We start from the raw sequence: 26,528 nt of genomic DNA, 5'->3' as shown, positions 1-26,528 counted from the left end.
TTTTAAACTTTACGTTGTTGATGTGTGTCCCCCCTGTCCGCAAAGGCGGGGAGATAGTCTGTACTTTCCGAAAATGTATGGACTCACGCTTAGCGAACTAGTTCGAACTTAAACAGCAAAAGAATCTCAACGTGTTCCTAATCTTGAAGGAAAACGCTGAGTATGGTAGTAGAATATTGTGTTCCTTTGTTCGTATACCCTTATGGGTATTATTTGTATTAATCTATGCAAGAAGTCAAACAATAGTACTAACGACCCACAGTTTCTTGAAATGTGTTACGGGGGTCATCTGTGACCCGTCTTTCTTTGCATTAATCAGGATCCATTGAGCTTCACTCCACTTCGCAACCGTCGCAACGGAAACAATCAGAACAGCGATAGCTTAAAAACGCTGTTTGCAAAAGACTATTCTAAAGAATGGATTTATAATAATAATCGACTTACGCAATGACACATCTGTTTGAATGATGCTGTTATTTCTGCAGGAGTTATACAACGTTTACACAATTACGTTCAAAATGTAAACTGCTGACATGTAATACATTTGATTTAACACCGTTTATGCTAGAAAACTTGTCGCACGTTAATTGAAGCTGGATATAGATGCGACTGTGCTTGATAATTAATTGTGACCAATCGAAAGTATTCAAATAGGTTTCTTTAATTCCGTGCGGTGATAGCGACGGAGCGCTCAGATAAGACGGGAAATGCGACACTGAACGCTGGGCGGGAAGGAGATAACAGCTGACCCAAAACAATGCTCGATCTCAACGAAACCGAAACATTTAAACGTGTCTATGTGTGAAACATTTCATTCGGATTATTGCAAATACTCTTAAACGTATAGTGGTGTATTGTTTACAAGTAATTGTGAACGCATGTGCAGGATTAAAATTTAGGGGCGCAACCTGCTTTATTTTGTTCGATCATTTTATTTGCGCCAAATACAAGCTTTTATGAGCTTCAACAGGTGAACGAGAAAGGGATGTCAATAGTCGTAAGTGCGTCTGTTGTATATGAATTAAGATATTTGCAGACGACACAGACATATTTTACTGTGACATACGCCACCGAAATATCCGCACCTATTGCATAAGACACTTCGTTTACTGCAAACAAAGACTGCTTGTGTTTCGGACAGAGCCTGTCGCCGACGTGTGGGACCCAGAGACAACGGCGCCTGTAGCTTGTTAAGACATCTAGCTGCAAAGTATTCACACCTGCTGCCTAGACTTTGCAAACGTTACAGCCGCTCCTCTTTTTGTTCACTCCATCCATATCTAAACCAGACCTAAGTTCATGTGTTATTCTATGTGATAAATCTACAGCTAGCAATGAATCGCACGTCCACCCGCACTGATATAGGACTGCAACACTGGGCGGATATTCTCATTGTTGTTCTCTACTTCGTCCTGGTACTGGGCGTAGGATTTTGGGTACGTAGCATATGCGAAATATTAACCCATTTATGCCTAGCGTCTAGAAAAAGGCATTGGCAAACAGCGTAGACCCAGATGAGACGCCGCATTATGCGGCGTCTCATAAGGGTCTGTGCTGTTTGCTTAAAGGAATTTCTGTAAGAAATACTCTAAACATCCCTAATTTTGGAAATAAATTGCTCCAATTTACAAGGATGGAAGAGCCCACTTGGCATAAATGGGTTAACAATATGTTAAAACTGCCATAATTTGTTTTGAATGACTATTGCAATGTCAATGCTTTCGTTGCGTTCTCCAAACCTCTTGAAGGTACCACAGTCACCATTCTTAAAGAAGCAGCATCGATTCTCATCTAAGTTCGTCTTAAAACCCCAGTCCACACGTACTTCAAACAATCAAACTGCAATAATCGTCCCTGGTGGACATTCTTCCAATCCAAATGCAAAGAAAACGCAATGAAATCGATTAAACAGTAACGACTATGTATTTTAATTTTATACTGGCAATAGCGTGTAATGCCTCCAGATTGAAATAGAAAAGGTCAAAGTTCTACGTTCGTACCAAGTAAAGCATGCGCGAATAGGTCACCTATAGAGAATAACAGGTTACTGTCCCATCGTTTTGTAATTTATCATACCACCGCATTGATATCTGCCTGATATAACGTTGCCTGATATATTTTTTATATCATGGTCAACAGGAAGTTCTTATATCAGTCAATGTTTGGATTTACGTGGGATTTTCAATGACGTCAACAATTACTATCAACATGAATCAGGTTCAACCAAACAAACAATTTAATACCAAGAACGTGCATATTTTATTCTAATTTAAAGTCATAAATCACAATAACGTTTATTTAAAAAAAACCACCACAGCCCCCACTACAGAGTCGTTATTTCAACTTATTTTATTCGTGCAGAGCCTGATATATTACAAAACGATGGGACAGTAACCTGTTTTCTGTTTACCGTATCACATTTTCCTATAAATCTGCAATAATCCATTTTTTTGTTGTTTGCACTACGAATGGGAAGAGTACACCCGCTTTAATTATAAACGTCTTGAATTGGAGATCAGGAATGGACTGCAGCGACAATTTTAATCGAAGAACACACTTCACCGAATAGTTTGGTACGGAATCCGGATAGGGCCAAGTTGAGTGTGGCGTGTCGACCTTCGAGACATTCTCGCGACATTCTCTCGACGCTAAATACGACGCGCGACAATCATGCGTCAATCAATATTTGAGTGTCGCATATCGCGCTGGGTTTTAGAAAACAAAATTCGCAGAAAATCTTGACTGTCGACTAATTTGTCGCGCGTCGTATTGAGCGTCGAGAGAATGTCAGGCAGTAACCGGGTATTCTCTTTGTACCAAGCGTGCACGAATAATTACATGTATTTGAGTTATTCCATTCGCTGTAAGCGCTTTTGAACGGAAACGCATGTGTATTTGTTCGGCTTAGCTGTTCTCCTTTACATGCGGCATTGCCCTTTACATAATGCCAGCAGACCCGAATGAATACATTCGAATTTCTTTTATTGGCTGATTCGAGAGAAATCACACAGAACTTTAGCCATATCACTAAGTCGGTGTTCAGCGTATAGGATGTAACACTGATCAGTTTAAGAAGATCGGCCAATGAGACTTAGGAGATACGTAATGAGACCATTCAGCCTTGCGTGATAAAGCAGACAGCGTAGCTCCTGAACAAACTACACACTTGCGCGGACTGGGCTTGAGCTATGCTGGCTGAAACGCCCTAAGACCCATTTCCCACGACGCGGCAATTTAAGTGTGATTTGAATATGCCGAAAGAAGAAAGCGTGCTAATCAAATATTAACGTATTCTATATTTCGACGGTGAAGCCTTGTGAGGACACATATGCTGTGATATCCCGTAGTATGTTTTTATCAACGAACACTATTGTTTGGTTTGAATTAACGCGCACTGAATAACACACATGCTAAGGATCTGCGACTTAAAATTGAAAAACAACAACAAAAACCTTTGTTTTAAATGTTATAATTTAGAAATATAAATTTTCAAATTTTATTTCAAAGTCAAGAAATGCGCTGATTATCTTTCTTAAAGGTATTTCTTGTCTTACATACGACCTTGTTTTAAGTGACATCAAAAATTCCTTTCTTTTCATTGGAAATGAAGTAATTTAGAAAGCGTATCTGTGCGTATCGGCTTTAGATGACATGTGTGTTGAAATGCTCGAGTTTAACTATTATTACAACATATATAGTTTGATCATCGAGTCCATGTGGCTTACATTAATGTACGCGTTTGTTTTACACTGCCCTTCACATGTATTGCAGTCACTATGTCGGCCCAACCGAGGCAGCGTCCGGAGCTACTTCCTGGCTGGACGCAGCATGCACTGGTGGCCGGTAAGCACACTCATCCACTTTGTGACTTTGTGAGAACCTGCGTGTTACATAAAAAAACGCACGTGTAACGGGGGGTCGGTTGCAATGGAGCGCAGAGTTCCATTTTTTTAAAGGGTCACATATCTTGCGTCGGTTTTGGTTACGAAATTTAAGTCGTGCAGTTTTCAGTTATTGGCAAAATCTTTTTCACCAAGTACTTGTTAACACGGATACTGAAACAAAGTTTGAGTAGGGTACAGACCGCCTTGATATTATTGGAATACTGCTTAAATTGGCGAAAAGTTCTAATAAACAAACGCAACAACAAACCTTTAATTAACAAATTCAGGAATTGTAAATGACGAGAAATCGTACTAGTATTTTCTGATTAAGTCAATATCCACATTAGTTTACATTCACTCAATGTAAATTGTCGTGATGTTGACAAACCATCAGAAATGACATTACCGGAGTATTTTTATGTCCCCAGAACATAGGTTCTGGGGGCATATTAAAATCGCACCGTCCGTCAGTCAGTTAGTTAGTTAGTAAGTTAGTTAGTTAGTTAGTTAGTTAGTTAGTTAGTTAGTTAGTTAGTTAGTTAGTTAGTTAGTTAGTTAGTTAGTTAGTTAGATAGTCCGTCCGGATTAGTTTCCGCTCAATAAGTCAAGCAATTGTCATCAGATCTTCACCAAACTTCATGACAATGTGTAAGTCAATAACATCTAGGTCAAGTTCGATAATCAGCCAAATTGACGTAGACACTCTTGAGTTACGGCCCTTGAATTATCGTAAAATTGGGTTTTTTCTCGTTTACGCTTAATAACTCGAGCGTAAAATTGTTTTTTTTCTTCTTGTTTCCGCTCAATAACTCGAGCAATTGTTATAAGATCTTAACCAAACATCATGAAAATGTGTAAGGCAAAATTGACCCAGACACTCCTGAGTTACGGCCCATGAATCATCGAAAAATTGTTTTTTTCCTCGTTTCCGCTCAATAACTCGAGCAATTGTTATAAGATCTTAACCAAACATCATGAAAATGTGTAAGGCAATAACATCTAGGCCAAGTTCGATAATCAGCCAATTTGACCCAGACGCACCTGAGTTACGGCCCTTGAATTATCGTAAAATTGGGTTTTTTCTCGTTTACTGCTCAATAACTCGAGCAAATGTCATAGGATCTTCGCCACACTTCATAAAATGTGTTAGGAAATAAATCTAGGTCAAGTTCGATAATCAGCCAAATTGACCCAGACCCTCCTCAGTTACGGCCCTTGAATCATCAAAAAATTGCGTTTTTTTTCTCGTTTCAGCTCAATTACTAGAGCAAATGTCATAGAATCTCCGCCACACTTCATAAACATGTATAAGGTCATAAGATCAAGGGCAAGTTCGATAATCAGCCAAATTGACTTAGACACTCCTGAGTTATGGCCCTTGAATCATAGAACAATTGAGTTTTTCCTTCTGTTACGTAAGAAGTGCATGTTGGATTGTTATTGTCCTATATCAAAACTAAACTTTTTTATGCTCCCCGGTAGGGTGGCATATAACAGTCGCACTGTCCGTCAGTCAGACTGTCCGTCACATTTTTGCGTTTAGGTTTCGAAAAATGCTCATAACTTCTATGTCGCTTCAGATGTAACTTTCATATTTGGTTTGCATGTGTATTGACCCCTTTGACATTGAACTTGAACCTCCGCTTTTAGGTTTCGAAATCTGCGTTTAGGTTTCGAAAAAGCGTTTTTTGGGGGCATATGTCTTCAGATGGAGACAACTCTTGTTTGAATGAGTTTTTAAATGAGTCTTTGTAATGTGTTAACTGAAAGAGAGGTCAAGTAACACAAGCACGCTTTAAAGGCAAGACGTTTAACAGTGGTATCAACAGTCCACAGTAAACTATTATACAATTATATGTTATTGTTTATATCATAACTTTGCATTTGACTTTATCAAAACCCATTTTAATAGTTGTCCTGCTGTTTCCGATGCTTTGATTACTAAAGCTATTCCGTGTTTGCGTGCACAGGTTGGAGCCTCGCTGTTCTCCAGTAACATTGGAAGCGAACACTTCGTGGGTCTGGCCGGCACCGGGGCAGCGAGTGGCATAGCGATAGTCCTCTACGAGTGGATGGTACGTACGATAGTCCGATACGTGTAGATTGTTAGTAGACTGTACTGCAGTCGTGTACGAATGGATTATAAGTACGAGTGGACGGTTAATACGATAGTCTTCTACGAGTTGATGGTAAATATGATTGTCTTATATGTAAGTAGGAGTTGATGTTGAGTACGACATTTATGCACGAGAGGATTGGATGTGTGAGTGGATTGTAAATACGGTATACCCCTTTGAGTGGATTATAAGACCGATAATGCTCTACGAGCAGGTTGTAAGTACAAAAGTCTTCTACTACTTTATTATAAGTACGCTGTCGCTTTATAAGTAGATAGTACGAACAAAAGTCATCTTCGAGTGGATGAGAACTACTATAATCCTCTTAGAGCGTATTGTCAGTACCATAGTCCTCAACGAGTTTGTGTTAAGTACGATAATACTCTAGAAGTTAAGGTAAGTACGATAATCCTCGAAGTGTGGTCAATAGGTTCGATAGGGATCTACGATTGGATGGTAAGTACTTAAGTAATTCCGATAGCCCTATCATATACGAATTAAAAAAAGAACGTTTTTACCTACGCGTGGATTGCAGATACGATAGCCCTCTACGTATGGATGATGAGGTATATAGTCCACTACGATTGGAACGTTAGTACTTTAGCCCTGTACGGGTTGAAAGTAAGACGATAGTCCTTTATATTATGGTTTGTAAGTCACACTCCTCTACACTCTATGTTGCTTCACATATAACGATCTTGTTATTCGTAAAAAAACGATTGAACAATTCATGAGTATGCTTGACCGACGCATTTATTATATCTGACGTTTTCAAGATACATGCATTTCGTGAACATTTTGCTGAACTGGTATTTAAACTGTTTCCAAATATATCATGTATGTTAATAGCTCACTATAACAACGACGTCATAGCCATCATGTCTGTCGTAGTCAGTGACAAAATGTGAGAGACATCAGCAACTTATACGAGGACCTGCTTTAATGAAACCGGTGTGCCTAGTTACTTAGCGCCTTCGTTATTTCTGGCAAAGAGGCGCTAATGTCTCTAAATTCGTTGGGGAAACATATGCCTTTTTGAACCACTGTGGTCTAGTTTCGACCGATCATATAACGCTTTATGTTACGGTATTGAGAATCACTTGCTTACTAGAGATCATACCAGTCGGAACCAACATCACCAGCCGACGAAAAACGGGAATGATGAAGGCATTTGGAAAGCTTTTACAAGGAACAACTAAAGTGGTAGCGGTATTGACTTTGTCTCTAGTGACTCTACCAAACCCGACACTTGCAGACGTCAATTCATCGGAAGTCAGTAAACTCATTACCACGCAACCTAGCAACCAGCCGACACCGCCAATTCCATGGAAAGAAACGACACACCTGGACAACATATTGTCTATGATTTCAAACGAGCAGACAGCCGGATCCAGGAAACGTAAATTTAATAAGCAAGGGCGCGAACAAGATGTGAACAAGCTTTGGGGCACGTGTTTACTCACTCATCCGGAAGGATTTCTAGAGTGTGGCGATATGATTTTTAGAAATAATGCTGGATCGGTAATCTCAACATCAGACACGATTGAATATCTCCTTTTCGCAAGACCTAAATTTATTGCAAACATTCCATTCAGCCGGGGATCTTCCGCACCTACCGAGCCTCAGCCTACACTCGTGGCGCACGCGCCCAGTAAGATGCCTACGCTACCGTACGCGGTCAGGAAGCGGCTCACCGACGGTGGCTACGGTTCGCGCGTAAAGCAGCTCGAGACAGTCGCCAAGAACACCGTCACCAAGAGTGTCAATCTTTACGGAAAGTATGGGCCGGGAAAATGAGTGTGGACTCGATCAATATGTACAGCTTCATGAACGATTATTATGAACTAATTGAAAAAGAAAATGCGTTTGGCTCTACATGCATACGTTTATACAGAAGGGTGCTTTAAATTATAAAATGAAAATAAAACACTGGACAATTACTACTTATATATTTACAAATGTGTTCCTGATAATTTCTTTCTAGAAAAAAACTACTCACAACTAAAATAAAAATATTATTAACTAGTATATGCTATTTTGTTATTATATATACCCGTCTGAACCCTCAGGCGAGGTCTTAATCATACGTGTAACACAAATAACATACCAGTGTGTCAAAATGTAACCAATATTACATATGGACCGTGCTCTGTGAAAAGGGGGTTTAATGCATGTGCGTAAATTGTTGTACCAGATAAGCATGTGCAGTACGCTTACCGCCTAAACTGAATTTTTGCTAAGAAGAGACTTTCTTGAAACGAAAAATATCATAAAAACGGAAAGTGTCGTCCCTGAATAGCCTGTGCAAACTGCACATGCTTATCTGGGACGACACTACGCACATTCATTAAACCCCCGTTTCACAGAGCACAGCTCACTTATGTTTTGTGTCGTTTTGTAAGTTCAGAGAAAGTGATGCCTATATTCTGAATGTATCAGCAACGATACAATGTAGTACTAGTTCAATCAGTACACCTACCTTTGTTATCATTTGATCTGAATTCAAATTATTTTTAGCAATTGTATATAAAGTCGTCTGTGTTTTTATATCTTAATCTAAAATGTTGATGGCACAACAAATTGTGCTCGTAATTATCGATATCTTCTGATGTAGTTTCGTTTCATCAATGATATATAAAACACTGGTATTTGTATCTCATCTAAACTTTAATTTTATGTCATGTGTTATATACTAGAACTTAAACATCAGCAAATTGAATATATTGCCATCTAAATAGAAGTCCATTAATATAACTTCAAAGATTATGTTTAATTAATTTACATGGTAAGCTTTATACCGATATGCAAGACTTTCAACATAAACATTTTGTGTTGTTGATAATCTGAACACGAATGTAATTTATTATTATTGGTCAGGAACAAGAACATAATGTTGAACATGTCTATGATTCTAAATATATCGTCATTTCATATACCAGACTGTCATGTCATACATTTTCTTCAACTATAATCAGAGGGGGTAATCACGTGATAATCAAGATGGCGACGTCCATACCGAGACAGTTATTTTCGCCGTTTTATACCCTTTATTACTTCTGTTTATTTTTTAAATGCTCACTTTCCAGCCATATCAGTAAAAAGGTGATAAGCGTTTATTTCGTATTTAAATTCGCTTTATATCTCGACTTTACTCCCCGCAAATTTTCTTAGTGGAGCCCTAATTAGGCCATCCCGCTAAGAAATTTCGCACCGAGTAAAGTCGAGATATAGAGCGAATATTACTATGAAATAAAAGCCAGTAACTTTCTTCCGTATATAGTTGGAAAGTGAGCGGAATAAAAAAAAAACAAGTAATAAAGGGTATAAAACGACGAAAAATAACTGCCTCGGCATGGACGTCGCCTTCTTGTTTGTCACGTGATTACCCCCTCTGTAATGTTTTTATATATTCCACTTAGGCCCTGCTCTGCGAAATTTAACTGTTGTGTAAATTTGCCACGGTGTAAGTTCGGCGACTAAGTTCTCTTTATCTACTGGTGTGCATTTCGCTTTAAAGGCTCAATTCTGCAAAATGGTAAATTATATACTTTATGTTGATTTTGGACAGTGATTAATAAACAGAGGAGTAACACTTGTATATACAATACAACAATACACAAGTTATTATTAATCTATTGGCATTTTTAACAACATAATCACGATCTAAAACCGGATTTTATTGTCATGTCCATTACCAGATTCTTTTTAAATGTAGGTTAGTCTGGCACAGTGTTAAACATGCCAATTGTCATTGGCAATATCGGATATATAGTTTATAACCAGAATATATCTCCATGATTAATTAATAGACCAAGAATGTTTTAATCATATCAGAGAGTGTTTATATACGTTTAGGTACCTGGTCACATGTGGCCACCATACACAATTTTAATTGATGTCGATTTAGTGCATAGGCATTGTAATTTAAGTGTCTGCATACAAACACTACACAATATTCTATAATTCTGAGCACAGTTTTTTCGACAAAAATATATTTTGCGGACAAAATGTAATAGCAACCCAGAATATAATGTTTAACATCGTCAGCCACCCCAAAGTATGCATTACTAATTATGTAACTGAGCCGTTTGACAATAAGCTGTACTGCATAATTAACACGGCATACTTAAGATGATGCCTGTTCGAATGTAGCCGACATTATTGCGAATTTTACATGAGTCGTGTTCTGAGAAAACTGGGCATAATGCATGTGCGTAAAGTGTCGTCCCAGATTAGCCTGTGCAGTCCGCAATAGCTTATCAGGGACGACACTTTCCGCCTAAATTAGATTTTTGCTAAGAAGAGACTTCATTTAAACGAAAAATGTCATAAAGTGTCGCCCCTGATTAGCCTGTGCGCACTGCATAGGCTTATCTGGGACGACACTTTACGCACATGCATTATGCCCAGTTGTCTCAGAACGCGACATACATCATCATCATCATTTGAGCCTCGCTCCGGGAAAACAAGGCTTACTTCATTTGTTTTAAGTGTCATCCCTGGTTAGTCTGTGAAGGGTTTAGACGACACATTCCGTTTGTATTGATTGTTTCGTTTACAGGGGGTTTCTTTTAAACTAAAATCAATTGTGAGTGGAAAGTGTTGTCCCTGATAAGCCTGTGGTAATTTTTTACTATTGCATTTGTTCATCCGAACGACTGCACGTAAGCACCAAATATTTGTGGAGTCAACACTTATGCTGTTTATTGTCCCCTATCGGTGAAACTCGAGGGGACTTATGGTTTGCGCTCTGTCAGTCTGTCTGTCAGTTTGTACGTCACACTTTTCTTGATCCTGCGATAACTTTAAAAGTTCTTCATATTTTTTCATGAAACTTGAAGCATGGATAGATGGCAATATGGAGATTATGCAGTCATTTCATTTTGTTCCTACATCAAGAATTCTGCTTGCTGTGGCAACAAATTAAATAAATACTGACAATGGTGGAGTTTCACCGGTAGGGGACAATATTGCTTGGCAATCTCTTGTTTTATTCAAACTTCGCATTTGGCGTGCGTAACGGTAAAGATATTCTGGCTACGATATTCCAATGTTCAAGAGTTCATGACAAATATCATACACAAATTTATATGTTGTATATTAAGTGTTCGTGGGTGAAATGGCCAGTTTCCGAACGTTTCATGGGGACATACATCTGCCAGTTGTTGTAATTGTTTGTTTGCATGTTTCTTCTTGTCCCCTACCAGTTTCACCGGAGGGGACTTATGGTTTTCGCTCTGTCTGTCAGTCAAGAATTCTGGTTGCTATGGCAACAAATATCCTAGAAATACTGCTGAAAATGGTGGTTTTCTGGATCCTTCGATAACTTTTTTTCAAAAATTCTTGTTGCTATGGCAACATATAAAAATAAAATTCTGACAATGGTGGAATTTCTGACAATGGTGGAGCTGGTAGGGGACATATATTGCTTGGCAATAGTCTTGTTTTATTTATTTTTTCCAGTCAATGCCCCTTGTGCTGCTCTTGGGGTGGCTCTTCCTTCCAGTCTACATCTCAGCCGGGGTAACGTATTCTACTATTATACATGAAAATGAAATCACCACAATTGCCCAAGCATTGAGAATAAGTTAAGGTATTGTGTCAATAATATTGCTATATTGCTAGTATATATATCATATATATGATGTGCATAACGTTTGCTTTGATATAGTTCATCATATAATAAATTGTCCATATCTTTCCATATGTTCATATGTACATGTATTCAAAAAGCAACTATTTTGTGTATACGAAATACATTTCATGTAAACCATCCAATTGTTAAAGTAATTAACAATCCTACATATCGTTTAATTTCAATTTCAATGTATAATCGTATTAAGTACACGTACTTACCATGTGGTATTGTGAGACTTTTCTTCACTAGGTTTACACGTTACCAGAGTACCTTAAGAAGAGGTTTGGAGGCGACAGACTAAGGACCTACCTGAGTGTGCTTTCCATCATTCTCTACATCATCACCAAACTTGCCGTATGTAAACCGTATTGCGTGCCATCACCAACGTCGTTGTATTTATATACCGTATTGCGTGCCATCACCAACGTCGTTGTATTTATATACCGTATTGCGTGCCATCACCAACGTCGTTGTATTTATATACCGTATTGCGTGCCATCACCAACGTCGTTGTATTTATATACCGTATTGCGTGTCATCACCACACCAACGTCGTTGTATTTATATACCGTATTGCGTGCCATCACCAATGTCGTTGTATTTATATACCGCATTGCGTGCCATCGCCAACGTCGTTGTATTTATACACCGTTTTACGTGCGATCACCAACGTCGTTGTATTTATATACCGTATTGCGTGCCATCACCAACGTCGTTGTATTTATATACCGTATTGCGTGCCATCACCAACGTCGTTGTATTAATATACCGTATTGCTTGCAATCATCAACGTCGTTGTATTTATTTACCGTATTGCGTGCCATCACCAACGTCAGTGTATTTATATACCGTATTGCGTGCAATCACCAACGTCGTTGTATTTATATACCGTATTGCGTGCCATCACCAACGTCGTTGTATTTATATACCGTATTGCGTGCCATCACCAACGTCGTTGTATTTATATACCGTATTGCGTGCAATCACCAACGTCGTTGTATTTATATACCGTATTGCGTGCAATCACCAAACTCGCTGCATGTATATAACGTATTGTTTCGAATCACCAACCTCACTTTACGTTAACCGTACCGCTTGCTAATCATCAAACTCGCGGTACGTATAAACCGTGTTTTTTCACCATCATCACACACGCTGTATGTAAACCGTATTGCTCGAAATCAAAAACCTCATCTATTGTTAAGCGCATCGCTAGTTATTATATTACTTGAGTCACTCTGTAAAAATAGTTGTACGCAATCACCAAACTCGCTGTAATACACACCGAATTGGTTGCAGTCACCTATCTTGCTGTGTGTATACCGTATTACTTCTAATCACCAAACTCGCTGTTAGTAAACCGATTTGTGAACAATGACCAAATTTCTGAAAACAGCGTGTTTTTAATAATCATAAAGCACACCGAGTACAAACCGTAAATCACAAAACACGCTGCTAGCACGCCATAGTGTTTGCAATTACAAAACACGATATTAACGCACCGTATTTCCTTCAATCATAAAACGCGGTGTTTTCACATTGCATTGTTTGCAATCACAAAACACGATGTAAACTCGACATATTGGTTGCTATCACAGAACAAGCTGTAAACACGTTACATCTTGCAATTCTCAAACACGCTGCACAAAAAGCATCGGATGCAATCACAAAATATATACACACCGTACTCCTTGCAATTACAAAACATGCTGTTCTTAAAGAAACTTGCTGTAAACACTTTATATTACTCACAATCACCAATCACATTATATACACTCTGCAGGCCTTGCAACACCAAATTTATTGCAGTCACTAATAACGCTGTATAAATATGCATTGTTTATGTACCCCACTCGCTGTATATACATGTAGCATTTTCTTAGCAATAACCAAATTTCAAATCACACAACTCTCATTGTACATACCGTATTATTGGTCGTACTTTGCAGGTTTCTATATTCGCGGGAGCACTGTTCATCCAGCTAGCGTTGGGCTGGGACATGTACGTTGCCATAGCAGCCTTGCTCCTCGTCACTGCGGTATACACTCTTCTCGGTGAGTGATGGAAAAGCATGTTAATAATATCTGAATGTTCTTTAAAAACTCATATTGTGTGTGATATTTTTTTTATGAAAATAGTGAAAAAAGTGTGGGTTTTTTTTAATACAGAATGATTATGCGGTTGCTCTAGATGATGATGACTATGATGCTGGATAATGATTATGATAATGGTGACGATTCTGCTGCTGATGGTGATGATGGTTATGACAGCGACGACGATTATGATTTAATGACGTTGATGTTGATGATGATGACGACAACAATGATGATGATGATGATGGCGAGGAGGAGGAGGAGAAGGAGGAGGAGGAGGATTATCATGTTTATGATCATAATGCTGTTTATTTTGCAGGCGGTCTTGCTGCAGTGATGTACACGGACACTCTACAGACAGTCATCATGACGCTTGGCGCCTGTGCGCTTGTAGGAATTGGTATGTGTACGCAAATGTTACATAAACTGGGAGAGAGTGTAAAGTAATTATGAAGTTATAAAACAAAGTGATTTTAACAAAGTGACATAAAGCTTTCGTCCTATTTTAGGGTAAGACTTTTTTAAAGATCCAAACATATAAATACCCACATAAAAATGTTTGTTCAAATGGTATGTACGGGAAACACATATACCAGTAAGATGTTAATATTTTACTCTGTATCTTATGCAGACTGAGCAATCGTGTTACATTTTTTGTTTGGGTATGAACCAAATACAGCCTGATAATTTCCCAGGCATGGCAGAGGTAGGGGGCTATAACCGACTCCAGCGGCTGTACGCACGCGCAGTGCCTCTAATCCGGAACGCCAACAGCACGTGCGGCTTGCCGCCAGCGGACGCCTTCAGTCTGCTGCGTGACCCGGTGAAGTCAGATCAGCCATGGCCCGGTATCCTCCTTCAGGCGTCCCTAGGATGCGTATGGTACTGGTGCTGCGATCAGGTAGGCGGCAGAGAGTTCAGTGGGTCCACTAACGCAATCGGGTATGCGGCAGAGAGTTCAGTGTGTGTGCCAACGCTATCAGGTAGGCGGCAGATATTTCAGTGGGTCCACTAATGCAATCAGATAGGCGACTGGGTGTTAAGTGGGTTCACCCTGGTTTTGCAATCAGGTATGCGGCAGAGAGTTCAGTGGGTCCACTAACGCAATCAGGTATGCGGAATAGAGAGTTCAGTATGTCCGCCGAGGCTATCAGGTAGGCGGCAGGGTGTTCAGTGGGTTCACTCTGGTTCTGCAATCAGGTATGCGACATAGAGTTCAGTGGGTCCACTAACGCAATCAGGTATGCGGCTGAGAGTTCAGTATGTCCACCAAGGCTATCAGGTAGGCGGCAGGGTGTCCAGTGGGTTCACCCTGGTTCTGCAATCAGGTATGCGACAGAGAGTTCAGTAGGTCCACTAACGCCATCAGGTAGGCGGCAGAGAGTTCAGTATGTCAGCCAAGGCTATTAGGTAGACGGCAGGGTGTTCAGTGGGTTCACCCTGGTTCTGCAATCAGGTATGCGACAGTGAGTTCAGTGGGTCCACTAACGCAATCAGATAGGCGGCAGGGTGTCCAGTGGGTTCACCCTGGTTCTGCAATCAGGTATGCGACTGAGAGCTCAGTGGGGCCACTAACGCAATCAGGTAGGCGGCAGGGTGTTCAGTGGGTTCACCCTGGTTCTGCAATCAGGTATGCGACAGAGAGTTCAGTTGGTCCACTATCGCCATCAGGTAGGCGACAGAGTGTTATATGGGTACACTCTGGTGCTGCGATCAGGTAGGCGGCAGGGTGTTCAGTAGGTCATCCAACGTTTGTGGAAACTTTAGGAAGTAATGGTTTGCTGGTTGTCAGTCCAGTAATAATGTGATCACTATGACCACTCTGTGAAGTAACACTTTCCTGTAGGCACTTCATGTATTTATGATTTACCGGTGACCGGTTGAGGATTTTATTATTTGCTGTTATGGACAAGTTCATTATGATTAAATATGAGCCTTGCTCTGTGAAAGGGGTTTTAATTCATGTGCGTTAAGTGTCGTCCCAGATAAGCCTGCGAAGTCGGCACAGGCAAATCAGAGACGACACTTTCCGCTTTTATGGTATTTTTCGTTTAAAGAAATCTCTTCGTAGCAAAAATCCAGTTTAGGCGGAGGATGTCGTCCCTGATTTGCGGACTGCACAGGCTAATCTGGGACGACACTTAATGCACATGCTGTAAACCCCCTTCTCATAGAGCACGGCCCAATTATAAAAACGATGATAGCTTTCGACGAATGCTGTACAGTACATAGTACTTATAATGTAGAAAAGGTGTTTGCAAAAAGTTGTAGTGCATAAAGAATCAACCAAAAAGTCATTTTTCTATAGAAAAGCAAAATGTTATTTTTTTAAACAATTTTTGTCAAATGAAAAAAAGGAAAATCTTTTGGTTACTGGCTTTCTACGCGTATACTTTAAAGTGCCAGGCGGTTTTTAAGTCGCAGTTACTTTGAAGGCCTTTTGCTTTCGCATTGCCATACCAACATGCATACTCATGTACGTACGTTGTATTTTTGCGGTTATACATGTATATTGCTTTTTGACGCACTAGTCTTTAAGAAGTTTTTTTTCGCGGTTATATATAGCTTGAGAACGTATATGTCTGTATGTATTATTTTTGAAGATATAGATTTCTTGTCGACACAGATATACAATGTATGTTTTTAATGTTTTTTTCGGTTCTATACTGATTGACGACGAATATGCCTGCATGTAGTTTTTTGCGGTTATCTACTTATTGACAACGCACACGTGTGCACTTTCATGTTTGTGATTATATACTGCCGTACGATGCAAATGTCTGTCTGTAGTCTTTTTTCTCATCTATATTTCTCGACGACGCTCGTGTATTCAGGTGATAGTTCAGCGCACCCTGGCGGCCAAGAACCTCTCGCACGCGAAGGGCGGCGCTATTTTAGCGGGCTACCTGAAGATCGTGCCTCTGTTCATCATGATCTGGCCAGGCATGATCAGCAGAGCGCTCTACCCTGGTAGGTCAATCGCTTGGCGCTTGGAAACATATTACGATATTGTATATATAATGGGTGTATTGTACAGAGGTACATGTATCTATCTACTCGATAAAAGTCAAAGACTTAAACTACATTATCAGTTTGATTGGAAAGTGTATACACGTATTTTCAAACAATAATTCCATATCCGAATTCCAGTACGCTTTTAAGGTTCATGGGGGGGATAAAATTCATTAAAACTTCGCTTTGTTTTTTTTTATTGAATGTGGTACAATATGGTCAAACTATATATCAATTTAATGCTAAAGACGGATAGAATAACATAAACACATTTTTGACAGTCAATATTTGTGTGCTTTATTCATATTTTGGTTTAAAACCAATAGATTTTTACACTAATTTACAAAATCTCAATCTAAAGTTAGGAAGGATATGCACTACCTTAAGTTGAATAAATACAAAGCTATATACATATACAAGGTCAAGTTAGCAACATTTCACAGAAAATTATTGTCATAAAACAACAAATGAGTTTTTATTCAACTGCCTTTTTTGGATAAATATCCTTAACAAAGTTCTTAAAATAACTTAAACGCAACTACTTTCTAAAAATCCAGGTATGGTGGATAATTAGAGTCACAATTCTATTTCAAAGGCTTAACAATTTTGTTATTTACCTCTCAACCAAATTGCAAATTTTAAACCATCTCAAATTGAAATAGATTGCAGACGACATATAAAATTGTAAAGGAATATAAAGAAATTGGCAAAACGATTGATTTTATATTTCGATTCCTTCTATCCATTTTGAAAGCGTGGCCATCGCTGTGATCCGTAGAAAAACGTGCAAAACAAATCGGTCGAAACCACGTGCAATGGTGAGAAAACCGGGTATGTGTATACACATACCTGAGAAAACACATACTTAGTTTGACAGTTGGGTGGCAACTAGTAAAACAACTATAAACATTAATCAGCAAGAGATCGCACTAAATGATAGAAATTACCACGTAGAGATATCATCACTTACCTTATTACAAATATTTTCCTTGCTTCTTACATAGTTATTCTTTTGAGTGTTTATGAGGTCTGATCGTGCAGTTTGCAAACATCAACGGAAAGATTACAATCCAATGCATTTGTCATCGTCAACCGTTTGGAATGTCAATTAGGCGATGAGTGAGTTTTTAGCATGTTTCTTTCTATTTTATTAATTTAAAATGGCTGCCCCCATGGTGATGAAATGACATGTGTTCGAGTTTTGATATTTCTAGATATGTAAACTTTTTTTACTATTTAAGCGTAACTTGCCCTCGTCAATGTCGATATTATTCACTAGTTATATAATTTTCCGCCGAAATACGTGGAATAAACATGATTCAGATTTTTGAAAATAATGTATATTTTAGTGTTAAAATCGCTTTGTATTTTATTGATTTTATGAAAGTTATGATACGTTGATGTACAAAATTGGTAGCAGTTTGAAGGAAAAACATCCTTTAAAGTATATATGTATACATTTTCAATGTGGCACTCTTCCTTTACACAGGGATCGTTAGGAAAAAAATACTCTATTATACTATATACATATATACAAGGGATACAACTGTCAAATTTCCTGCACAACATCATGGTCTGAACAAAAGCAAATAAAATCGCTTCCAAAAGCAATAATTACACCAAAAAAACTGTATAACAACAGCTCAGACATTTATCTATCAGATAATAACTATGTTTATAGCAGTAAAAGTGTTCATAGTTGTGTTTGAAACGAAAGTTTCATGAAAAACGGTAAAATTTTCGAAATGCGACACAGGTGTGCACACCCACTTTGACACATTTTGTTTCATAATTTAATAATTACAGAGAAGTTGAGCAAATTTTACCTTGTTTTATTATCCATAGACACTTTATAAATCAAAGTAGACACCTTCCATAATTGCATGTAACTGCATATATGTAAAACACCGTAAATATTAAATTTGTTTACATTTCTACTATCTTCAAGGATTTGTATGCAATTTGTCAGGTAATGTTACGTGGAACGTGAATGGCTGGATTTATTACTGCAGTGGAATTTCAACCAATCAAATCGCATGTTAGAAATACATGTGAACTATCCAAAATGAAAGTAAAACATTGTCATTGTGAAATTGAAGCAGATTGATATGAATTTCTAGCAAAATATGCTCACTAAATAGTCATTATGTTCTATTTTACTATGAAAAAAACTATCCAAGGAATATGTACCAGCAAAAGAGCTTTATAACAAAGGAATACGAAAATTACTTCTAGAATTCTCAGTTTTCAGCTGTGCACACCTGTGTCCAAGTAAGGATTTTGAGCATTTTGAATGAAACTTTCTCTCTTAGTTCAATGAAAAGCTTGTACTTTATTGCCAAGTGTATTATTTTCTGAAAGATAAATGTCTTGGCTGTTGTAATACAGTTTAATTGGTGTATTTATTGCGTTTGGAAGCAAATTTTTCGCTATTGTTTACACCATGGTTGTGTGCAGGAATGTTCACAGTTGTATCCCTTGTATATATATGTAGTATAAAAGAATATTTTTACTTAACGGTCCCTATGTTCCTTTAGTCAAATTTGAGTTCAATGCTAGGGGTCCCACATTTTTCAAAATGAAGCCTCTACATGAACCTTAAACTGATCAAACACGTAATACGGACATATCAAACGTGATTATGATTTCTGATCTTAACCTTGTGTTTTGAAGAAATCTTATCGCTAAAAAACAAAGCTATACAAAGTATGCACAGCCTAATTTTTTTATTTCTACTGCGTCTGTATTTAATGACAAATATTGCATGCCTGTAGATGTATAAATCATAAAACTAAATGCGTGTCATTGTTTTGCAGACGAAGTTGGGTGTGTAGACCCAGACGAGTGCAACAAGTTCTGCGGGAACCCAGTGGGCTGCTCTAACATCGCCTACCCCAAGATCGTCCTGTCCCTCATGCCGACAGGTACGTAAGTGTAGTTCTGTTGACTTAATAATTTACGAGATATGATTGTACGTAGACTAGTTGTCATTATGGAAACGGTTACCTAGATATTGCATCGTCTGCCATTAAATTATAATTATTATCAATACATTTTTTTAAATGAATAATATTATTTTAAATATCATTATTATAAATAATATGAACACTTTCAATTTTATGAATTTTATGCATGTTATGAGTATTATGCATGTTATGAATATTATGAACTGTATGAGTATGATCACTGATAGATGTTCAATCATTCATATGTTCAACCCCTGGCTAGGTTTACGTGGATTGCTGATGTCTGTGATGCTGTCCGCCATCATGAGCTCTCTCACCTCCATCCTCAACTCCGCCAGCACGCTGTTCACCATGGACCTATGGAGGAAGATGCGCGCGCACGCCACCGAACGGGAACTCCTCATTGTCGGCAGGTGAAAGCAGAAGAAATCTCATTGTCAGGATGTGAGATTTGAGCATATTTCAATGGATGCAAGTGAGATGAGCAATTACCTAATTGACAACGGGCATTAATTATATGTCTTTTTATTTCATAGTCGGAAGGTAAGATGAGAAAGTGACTCATAGTGGACAGGTAAGATGAGCAGGTACTTTGTCGGCAGGGGAAACGCGAAGTTATCTAGTTGTCGGAAATTGCGACAAAAAGGTAAAGAAAACTCATTGTCAACCGGTCATATGGTATGTAATCACATGTCAGGAGGTAATAGGATCAGGAATCTCATGGTGGGCAATTTAATAATAAATAATATCATTGTCGGATGTGATATAATCAGGAATATCATTATCGAAACCTTTGATGATAACAACTTGGCAGTAGATGAGGCGAGTCAATATATCATTTTAAGCAGAACGGATAAGGTAGCATGTCATTGGATTCAGGTGAAGTTAAGAAAATTGTGAAATTGCAGCAGGTTAAATTAGAGTCTATCGATTCCAGCAAGCTAGATGGTATTCTATCATTGGAAGCAGATTTGAGATTCTCTGATTGTCAGCAGGTCAGACTATATAATCTATTATTGACGGCAGGTGAGGTGAGAGTCTCTCATTGACAATAAGTGAGATGAGAGGGTCTGTAATTGTGACCATGTGCGTCTATCATTTGCAGCAGGTGACATATGAGTCTGTAATCGTAAATGTCCAGATTTATCCTTGACAAAAGGCGGGGATGAGAGGTCACATCATAATCGATATTCGCGACTTGTCGATCGGCCAGATAAGAGTAAATAATCTGCAATTTGATCCCCTAATATTTTTTTTAACTAATGCGTTTATTCAATCATTTAATCTTATGTGACCTATAGTTTTTAAGTTATGCCTGATATTTTTACAAATCGGTTATGCAGTTCTGACTAGAAATTATCTTTATTAACAAGTTAAATCCATAGTGTCTACCTTCTAAGACATGATGTATATTTTGTATCAATTTATACATCCATAGCTATCTCTCTTGACTCAATGACTGTCTCCATCGGCAGAGTGTTTATCGCCGCCGTGAGCGGACTGAGCATCCTGTGGATCCCGCTGGTGAAGTCCTCCCAGAGTGGCCAGCTCTTTGTCTACATCCAGGCGGTCCAGGGATACCTGGGTACGCCCATAGGCGCCATCTTCCTCTGGGCCATACTCTGGCGTCGAATGAACGAGCAGGTAACACCTACCGGTTTAATATGACATTCTCAACGAGTTAAAATTGAGCCCTAGGGTCGTTGTTCAGCGGATGAAAGATGAGTTTTCAGCAATAAGAGATAAACCCGACCGTTATTTAACGACACACCCCGTACTCAAATTTCACCGGTTCTCATCCGCATGTCTTTCCGATAATAAAGGAAACAGTAAACATTATGTGGCTTTAACGCACTGTTTGTGGGGCAGAATTATTGTTTAAAGAGACGTTTACCTTTGAAAATATACGAACAAGAACGATGGCAACATTGTTAAAGTTGCTATGTACGATTTCAGGGCGCCTTCTGGGGTATAGTTGCGGGACACACGTGCGGCATTATACGGATGGTTCTCGACTTCGTGTACACGGCTCCTGACTGTGGCGATCCGGACACCAGGCCACCAGTGGTAGCTATGGTCCACTACACTTACTTCTGTCAGATGACGCTTGTCATCACGTCCGTCGTCATCGTCGGCGTCAGCTTGTTGACCAAGAAACCCGCCAGAGCACAGGTACTATAATGCAGTAACTAGCTAAGAAACCCGCCAGAGCATAGGTACTACAGTGTCGTAACCAGCTTTGAATACAATTAGAGCTCATGTACTCAAATTCAGTAACTAGCTTAGAAACCCGCCAGAGCACAGGTATAACAATGAAGTTACTAGCTTTGAAACCCACCAGAGCACTTGTACTACAATGCAGTAACTAGCTTTGAAACCCACCAGAGCACATGTACTACAGTAACTAGCTTAGAAACCCTCCAGAGCACATGTACTACAATGCAGTAACTAACTTTGAAACCCGCCATAGCACATGTACTACAATGCATTAATTGGCTTTGAAACCGTCAGAGCACATTTACTACAATGCAATAACTAGCTTTGAAACACGCCATAGGATATGTACTACAATGCTGAAACAAGCTTTAAAAACCGCCTGAGCATGTGTACAACAATAAAGCAAATAGCTTTAAAACCTACCATAGCACATTTTTTACAATGCAGTAACTAGCTTTGAAACCCAATATAACACATGTACTATAATGCAGTAACTAGCTTTGAAACCCACCAGAGCACTTGTACTACAATGCAGTAACTAGCTAAAACACCCACCAGAGCACATGTACTACAATGTATTAACTAGCTTTGAAATCCACCAAAAGTACTACAAAACAGTAACTAGCTTTGAAGCCCACCAGAGCACATGTAATATTATGCAGTAACCAGCTTAGAAACCCGCCAGAGCACATGTACTTTAATGCAATAACTAGCTTTGAAACCCGCGAGAGCACAGGTGCTACAATGCAGTTAGTAGCTTCGAAACCCGCCAGAGCACAAGTACTACAATGCAGTAACTAGCCTTGAAACCCGACAGAGTAAATGTACTACAATGCAGTAACTAGCTTTGAAACCCGCATGAGCACATGTTTTACACTGCAGTATCTAGCTCATAACCCCATTAGAGCACAGGTTCTAAATGCTGTAACTAGCTTTGAAACCCACCAAAGCATATGTACTACAATGCAGTAACTAGCTTTGAAACCAGCCACAGCAAACGCACTACACTGCAGAAATAAGCTTAGAAACTTCGCCTTAGACGATGTACTACAATGCAGTAACTATCTTAGAAACCCGCCTTAGCACATGTTCTACAATGCATTAACTAAGTTTCGAAACCCGCAAGAGCACTGGTACTATAATGCAGCAACAAACTTTGAAATCACCAGCGCACAGGTACTACAATGCAGGAACTAGCTTTGACTTTAAAACCCACCAGAGCACATGTACTTCAATGCAGTAACTAGCTTAGAAACCCACCATAGCACATGTACTACAGTGCATTAACTACTTTTGAAACCCACCAGAGCACATGTACTACAGTGCACTAACTATCTTTGAAACCCACCAGAGCACAGGAACTACAAAACAGTAACTAGTTTTGAAACCCGCCAGAGCACATGTACTACAATTCATTAACTAGCTTTAAAACCCACCAGAGTATATGTACTACAATGAAGTAACTAGCTGTAAATCCGCTAGAGCACATGTTCTTCAATGCAGTAACTAGCTTTGAAATCCGCCATTGCGCATGTATTACAATGCAATAACTAGCCTAGAAACCCACCAGAGCACATGTGCTACAATGCAGTAACTAGCTTTGAAACCCACCAGAACACATGTACTACAGTACAGTAACTAGCTTTGAAACCCATTAGGGCACATTTACTACAGTGCAGTGTAAATAGCTTAGAAACCCATCAGAGCACATGTGCTTCATTGCAGTAACTAGCTTTGAAACACGCCAGTGCACACAGTAACTAGCATTGAAACCTGCCAGAGCACAGGTACTACAATGCAGTAATTAATTAGAAACCCACCAGAGCACTTGTACGACAGTGCAGTAATAAGCTTTGAAACCCATTAGAGCACATTTACTACAGTGCCATGTAACTAGATTTGAAACCCGCCAGAGAACAGGTACTACAATCCAGTAACTAGCTTAGACACTTGAGGGAGCACATGTACTACAATGCAGTAACTAGCTTTGAAACCCGCCATAGCACATGTACTACAATGCAGTAACTAGCTTCATTACGGACATGCAATGTGTAAGCTGAGATTATAACAACATGTTGTCATAGACACATGTGTGTACATGTATATAGAAACTAACATATTTGCAAAATTATTACCTTTATATGTAATCTTAAGAGTTCGATTCGTGATATGAAACCATTAAGCCAATGTTAATTATTAAATAATGGTGTGGCTGCTCGGATTATACAAAGTGACTGCTGCTGCTATCTCCTCAGATCGTTGGTATGACTTGGTGGGACCGCTACCGACCAGAAGACATCGAGGTTACACAGGCGGAGGAGGTCTCTCTCAAACCCATAGGTACAGGAGGAGCTATGACATATACCTGTTAATTGACGTGATTACAAGAAATAATTCCGCATTGTTACTATTTATAGTATAATTGATGATGATGATGATGATGATGATGATGATGATGATGATGATGATGATGATGATGATGATGATGATGACAGCGAAGACGATGTTGTTGTTAGACGAAGATTATTAAGTCATAAATATGTTGAAATATGAAATTAATAAAACAATAGATTTATAATAAAAAAAATATTTAACAGATGACTCGAGTATGTCCCGTGAGGAGGACACCAGCCGGGGAGGCACGTGCCGGAAGTGGGCTGACTTCATCTGCGGCATCCCCCGGAAGTCCGAGGAGCACAGTCTAGAGGAACAGGCGGCCCAGAAACGCGCCTTCCTCAAGGAACCCAAATTCTGGGCTCACATACTCAACATCAACGCCGTTATGGGCCTCGTTGTGGTTGCTTTCCTGATCGGTTTTTTTCGGTAAACTTCGTCATATACGAAGATACTGATGTCCTACAGAATTACCTTCGTGTAGATGTGTGGCCGTTGGGAATGAATGCAGTGTTACTAACGCTTATATAACTGTCTACAGCCACGTGTTTACAACGCTTCATGCGCATGTAAAGGGAACTGTTCAAATATTGGCTCCACAAAACAGGATTAATGCGTTTGGTCTACAGACTGGTATTTAAGATACTAATGCTGTTAAATTTGCACAATGAAGCAGTAAACATATAGATTTTGTATAAACCAAGCATGAACAATTGTTGTTCTAACAATCTATCTACAATTGTGCCCTTCACAAATGTATAACATTTAATTGCATTACCATCAGCAATTAGATATAGCGCGTGTTATGTATGTCAAAGCAACACAATTTTCAGAATAATACAGTTAACACGGTCTGTTTCAATTTTGAATACAGTTTGCATTAGATATTTACAAACTAGTCCTGTTTTGTTTCAGTGACATCGTGTAATTACCTGTATATAAAGACTAACATATATCCGTATTTAATTATTATTTTGACATATAGGTCTTACTTAGACCATGACCTGGTGATCCGGCTCACAAACGCGGATGTTAAACACTGTTTAACACACGGGGAAAACATCAATAACCTATCGGTCCCTTATTGTTCAGAGTGTTACTAGCCGATGCGTCCATAGAATTAGATATATGTTAGGGAGGGTTTCGGATAAAGTCTTTTTATGACGATCGGAAACATATATTGACCATCAAAAATATCCCGTGTGATTTAAGAATATCCGAAGTATATATGACTCTGAAACACTTTGGTTTAAAAACATAATATATTGGTTTAAAACATAATAAATAAATGAGGACAATATTGGGACTTTTTGAAAAGAATATTTGACATGAAAAAGAACAAAACCCCCAAAGATCACAGACTCCGTAAAACAATAGAATTGTAAACTTAGTCAGCTACCGACAGTGTTTTAAAACTTCATCTTATGTTATAAACTGTATACACATTTATGGTCGCAGGTGACTGGTTTAAAATGCGATTGAAGGTCTGATGTGCTTCTTTTAAATATTGAGTTGATGCTTGAGTTTCGCTTTAGTGTTTGAATAAAGACAGGTTTGTTTTAACATATTTTTCATATGCGGTTGTACTATATATTACGCCATATTTTATAATATGAAATATCAAGAAAAATAATAATAAGCATTAGAACGCATTTAAAACATGATTGCAAAAAACAACAGCAATAATACAATAACATATTTTACCACTTATCATGTGTATCTCATGGAGCTGCACATTTTGAGTGGTGAAAGGTCAAGGTCAAGGTCATCCTTCAAGGTCAGAGGTCAAATATATGTGGCCCAAATCGCTAATTTTATGAATACTTTTGCAATATTGAAGATAGCAACTTGATATTTGGCATGCATGTGTATCTCATGGAGCTGCACATTTTTAGTGGTGAAAGGTCAAGGTCAAGGTCATCCTTCAAGGTCTAATATATGGGTCAAAATTGCTCATGTAATGTCACTTCTGCAATATTGAAGCTAGCAATTTTATATTTGAAATGCATGTGTATCTCATGGAGCTGCACATTTTGAGTGGTGAAGGGTCAAGGTCAAGGTCATCCTACAAGGTCAAACGTCATATAGGGGGACATTGTGTTTCATAAACACATCTTGATTTGGTTTGTTATTATATTTTGTACAGTCTAGTAAAGTACCCACGGAGCAGTTCCGACTGCTGAACGCACTGACCTGCTTATGTGAC

At 38.8% G+C, this 26,528-nt stretch overlaps 1 protein-coding gene across 1 annotated transcript; it reads left to right on the top strand.

Annotated features, from left to right (window-relative positions):
* Positions 1 to 670: 670 nt before the first annotated feature.
* On the top strand, positions 671 to 25,277 carry LOC127846466 (sodium/glucose cotransporter 4-like). The gene is made up of 15 exons (XM_052377722.1): positions 671 to 1,436; positions 3,772 to 3,843; positions 5,855 to 5,959; positions 11,465 to 11,524; positions 11,889 to 11,993; positions 13,589 to 13,694; positions 14,053 to 14,133; positions 14,429 to 14,634; positions 16,568 to 16,703; positions 19,562 to 19,669; positions 19,974 to 20,124; positions 21,187 to 21,355; positions 21,668 to 21,883; positions 24,184 to 24,268; positions 24,526 to 25,277. The coding sequence occupies exons 1-15, from the start codon at positions 1,335 to 1,337 to the stop codon at positions 24,753 to 24,755; spliced, it is 1,932 nt and encodes a 643-aa protein (XP_052233682.1). The 5' UTR covers positions 671 to 1,334; the 3' UTR covers positions 24,756 to 25,277.
* Positions 25,278 to 26,528: the final 1,251 nt, after the last annotated feature.

The sequence above is a fragment of the Dreissena polymorpha genome, chromosome 1 (assembly GCF_020536995.1).
Source record: "Dreissena polymorpha isolate Duluth1 chromosome 1, UMN_Dpol_1.0, whole genome shotgun sequence".
NCBI lineage: Eukaryota > Metazoa > Mollusca > Bivalvia > Myida > Dreissenidae > Dreissena > Dreissena polymorpha.
This window is presented reverse-complemented; position numbering and strand designations above follow the sequence as displayed.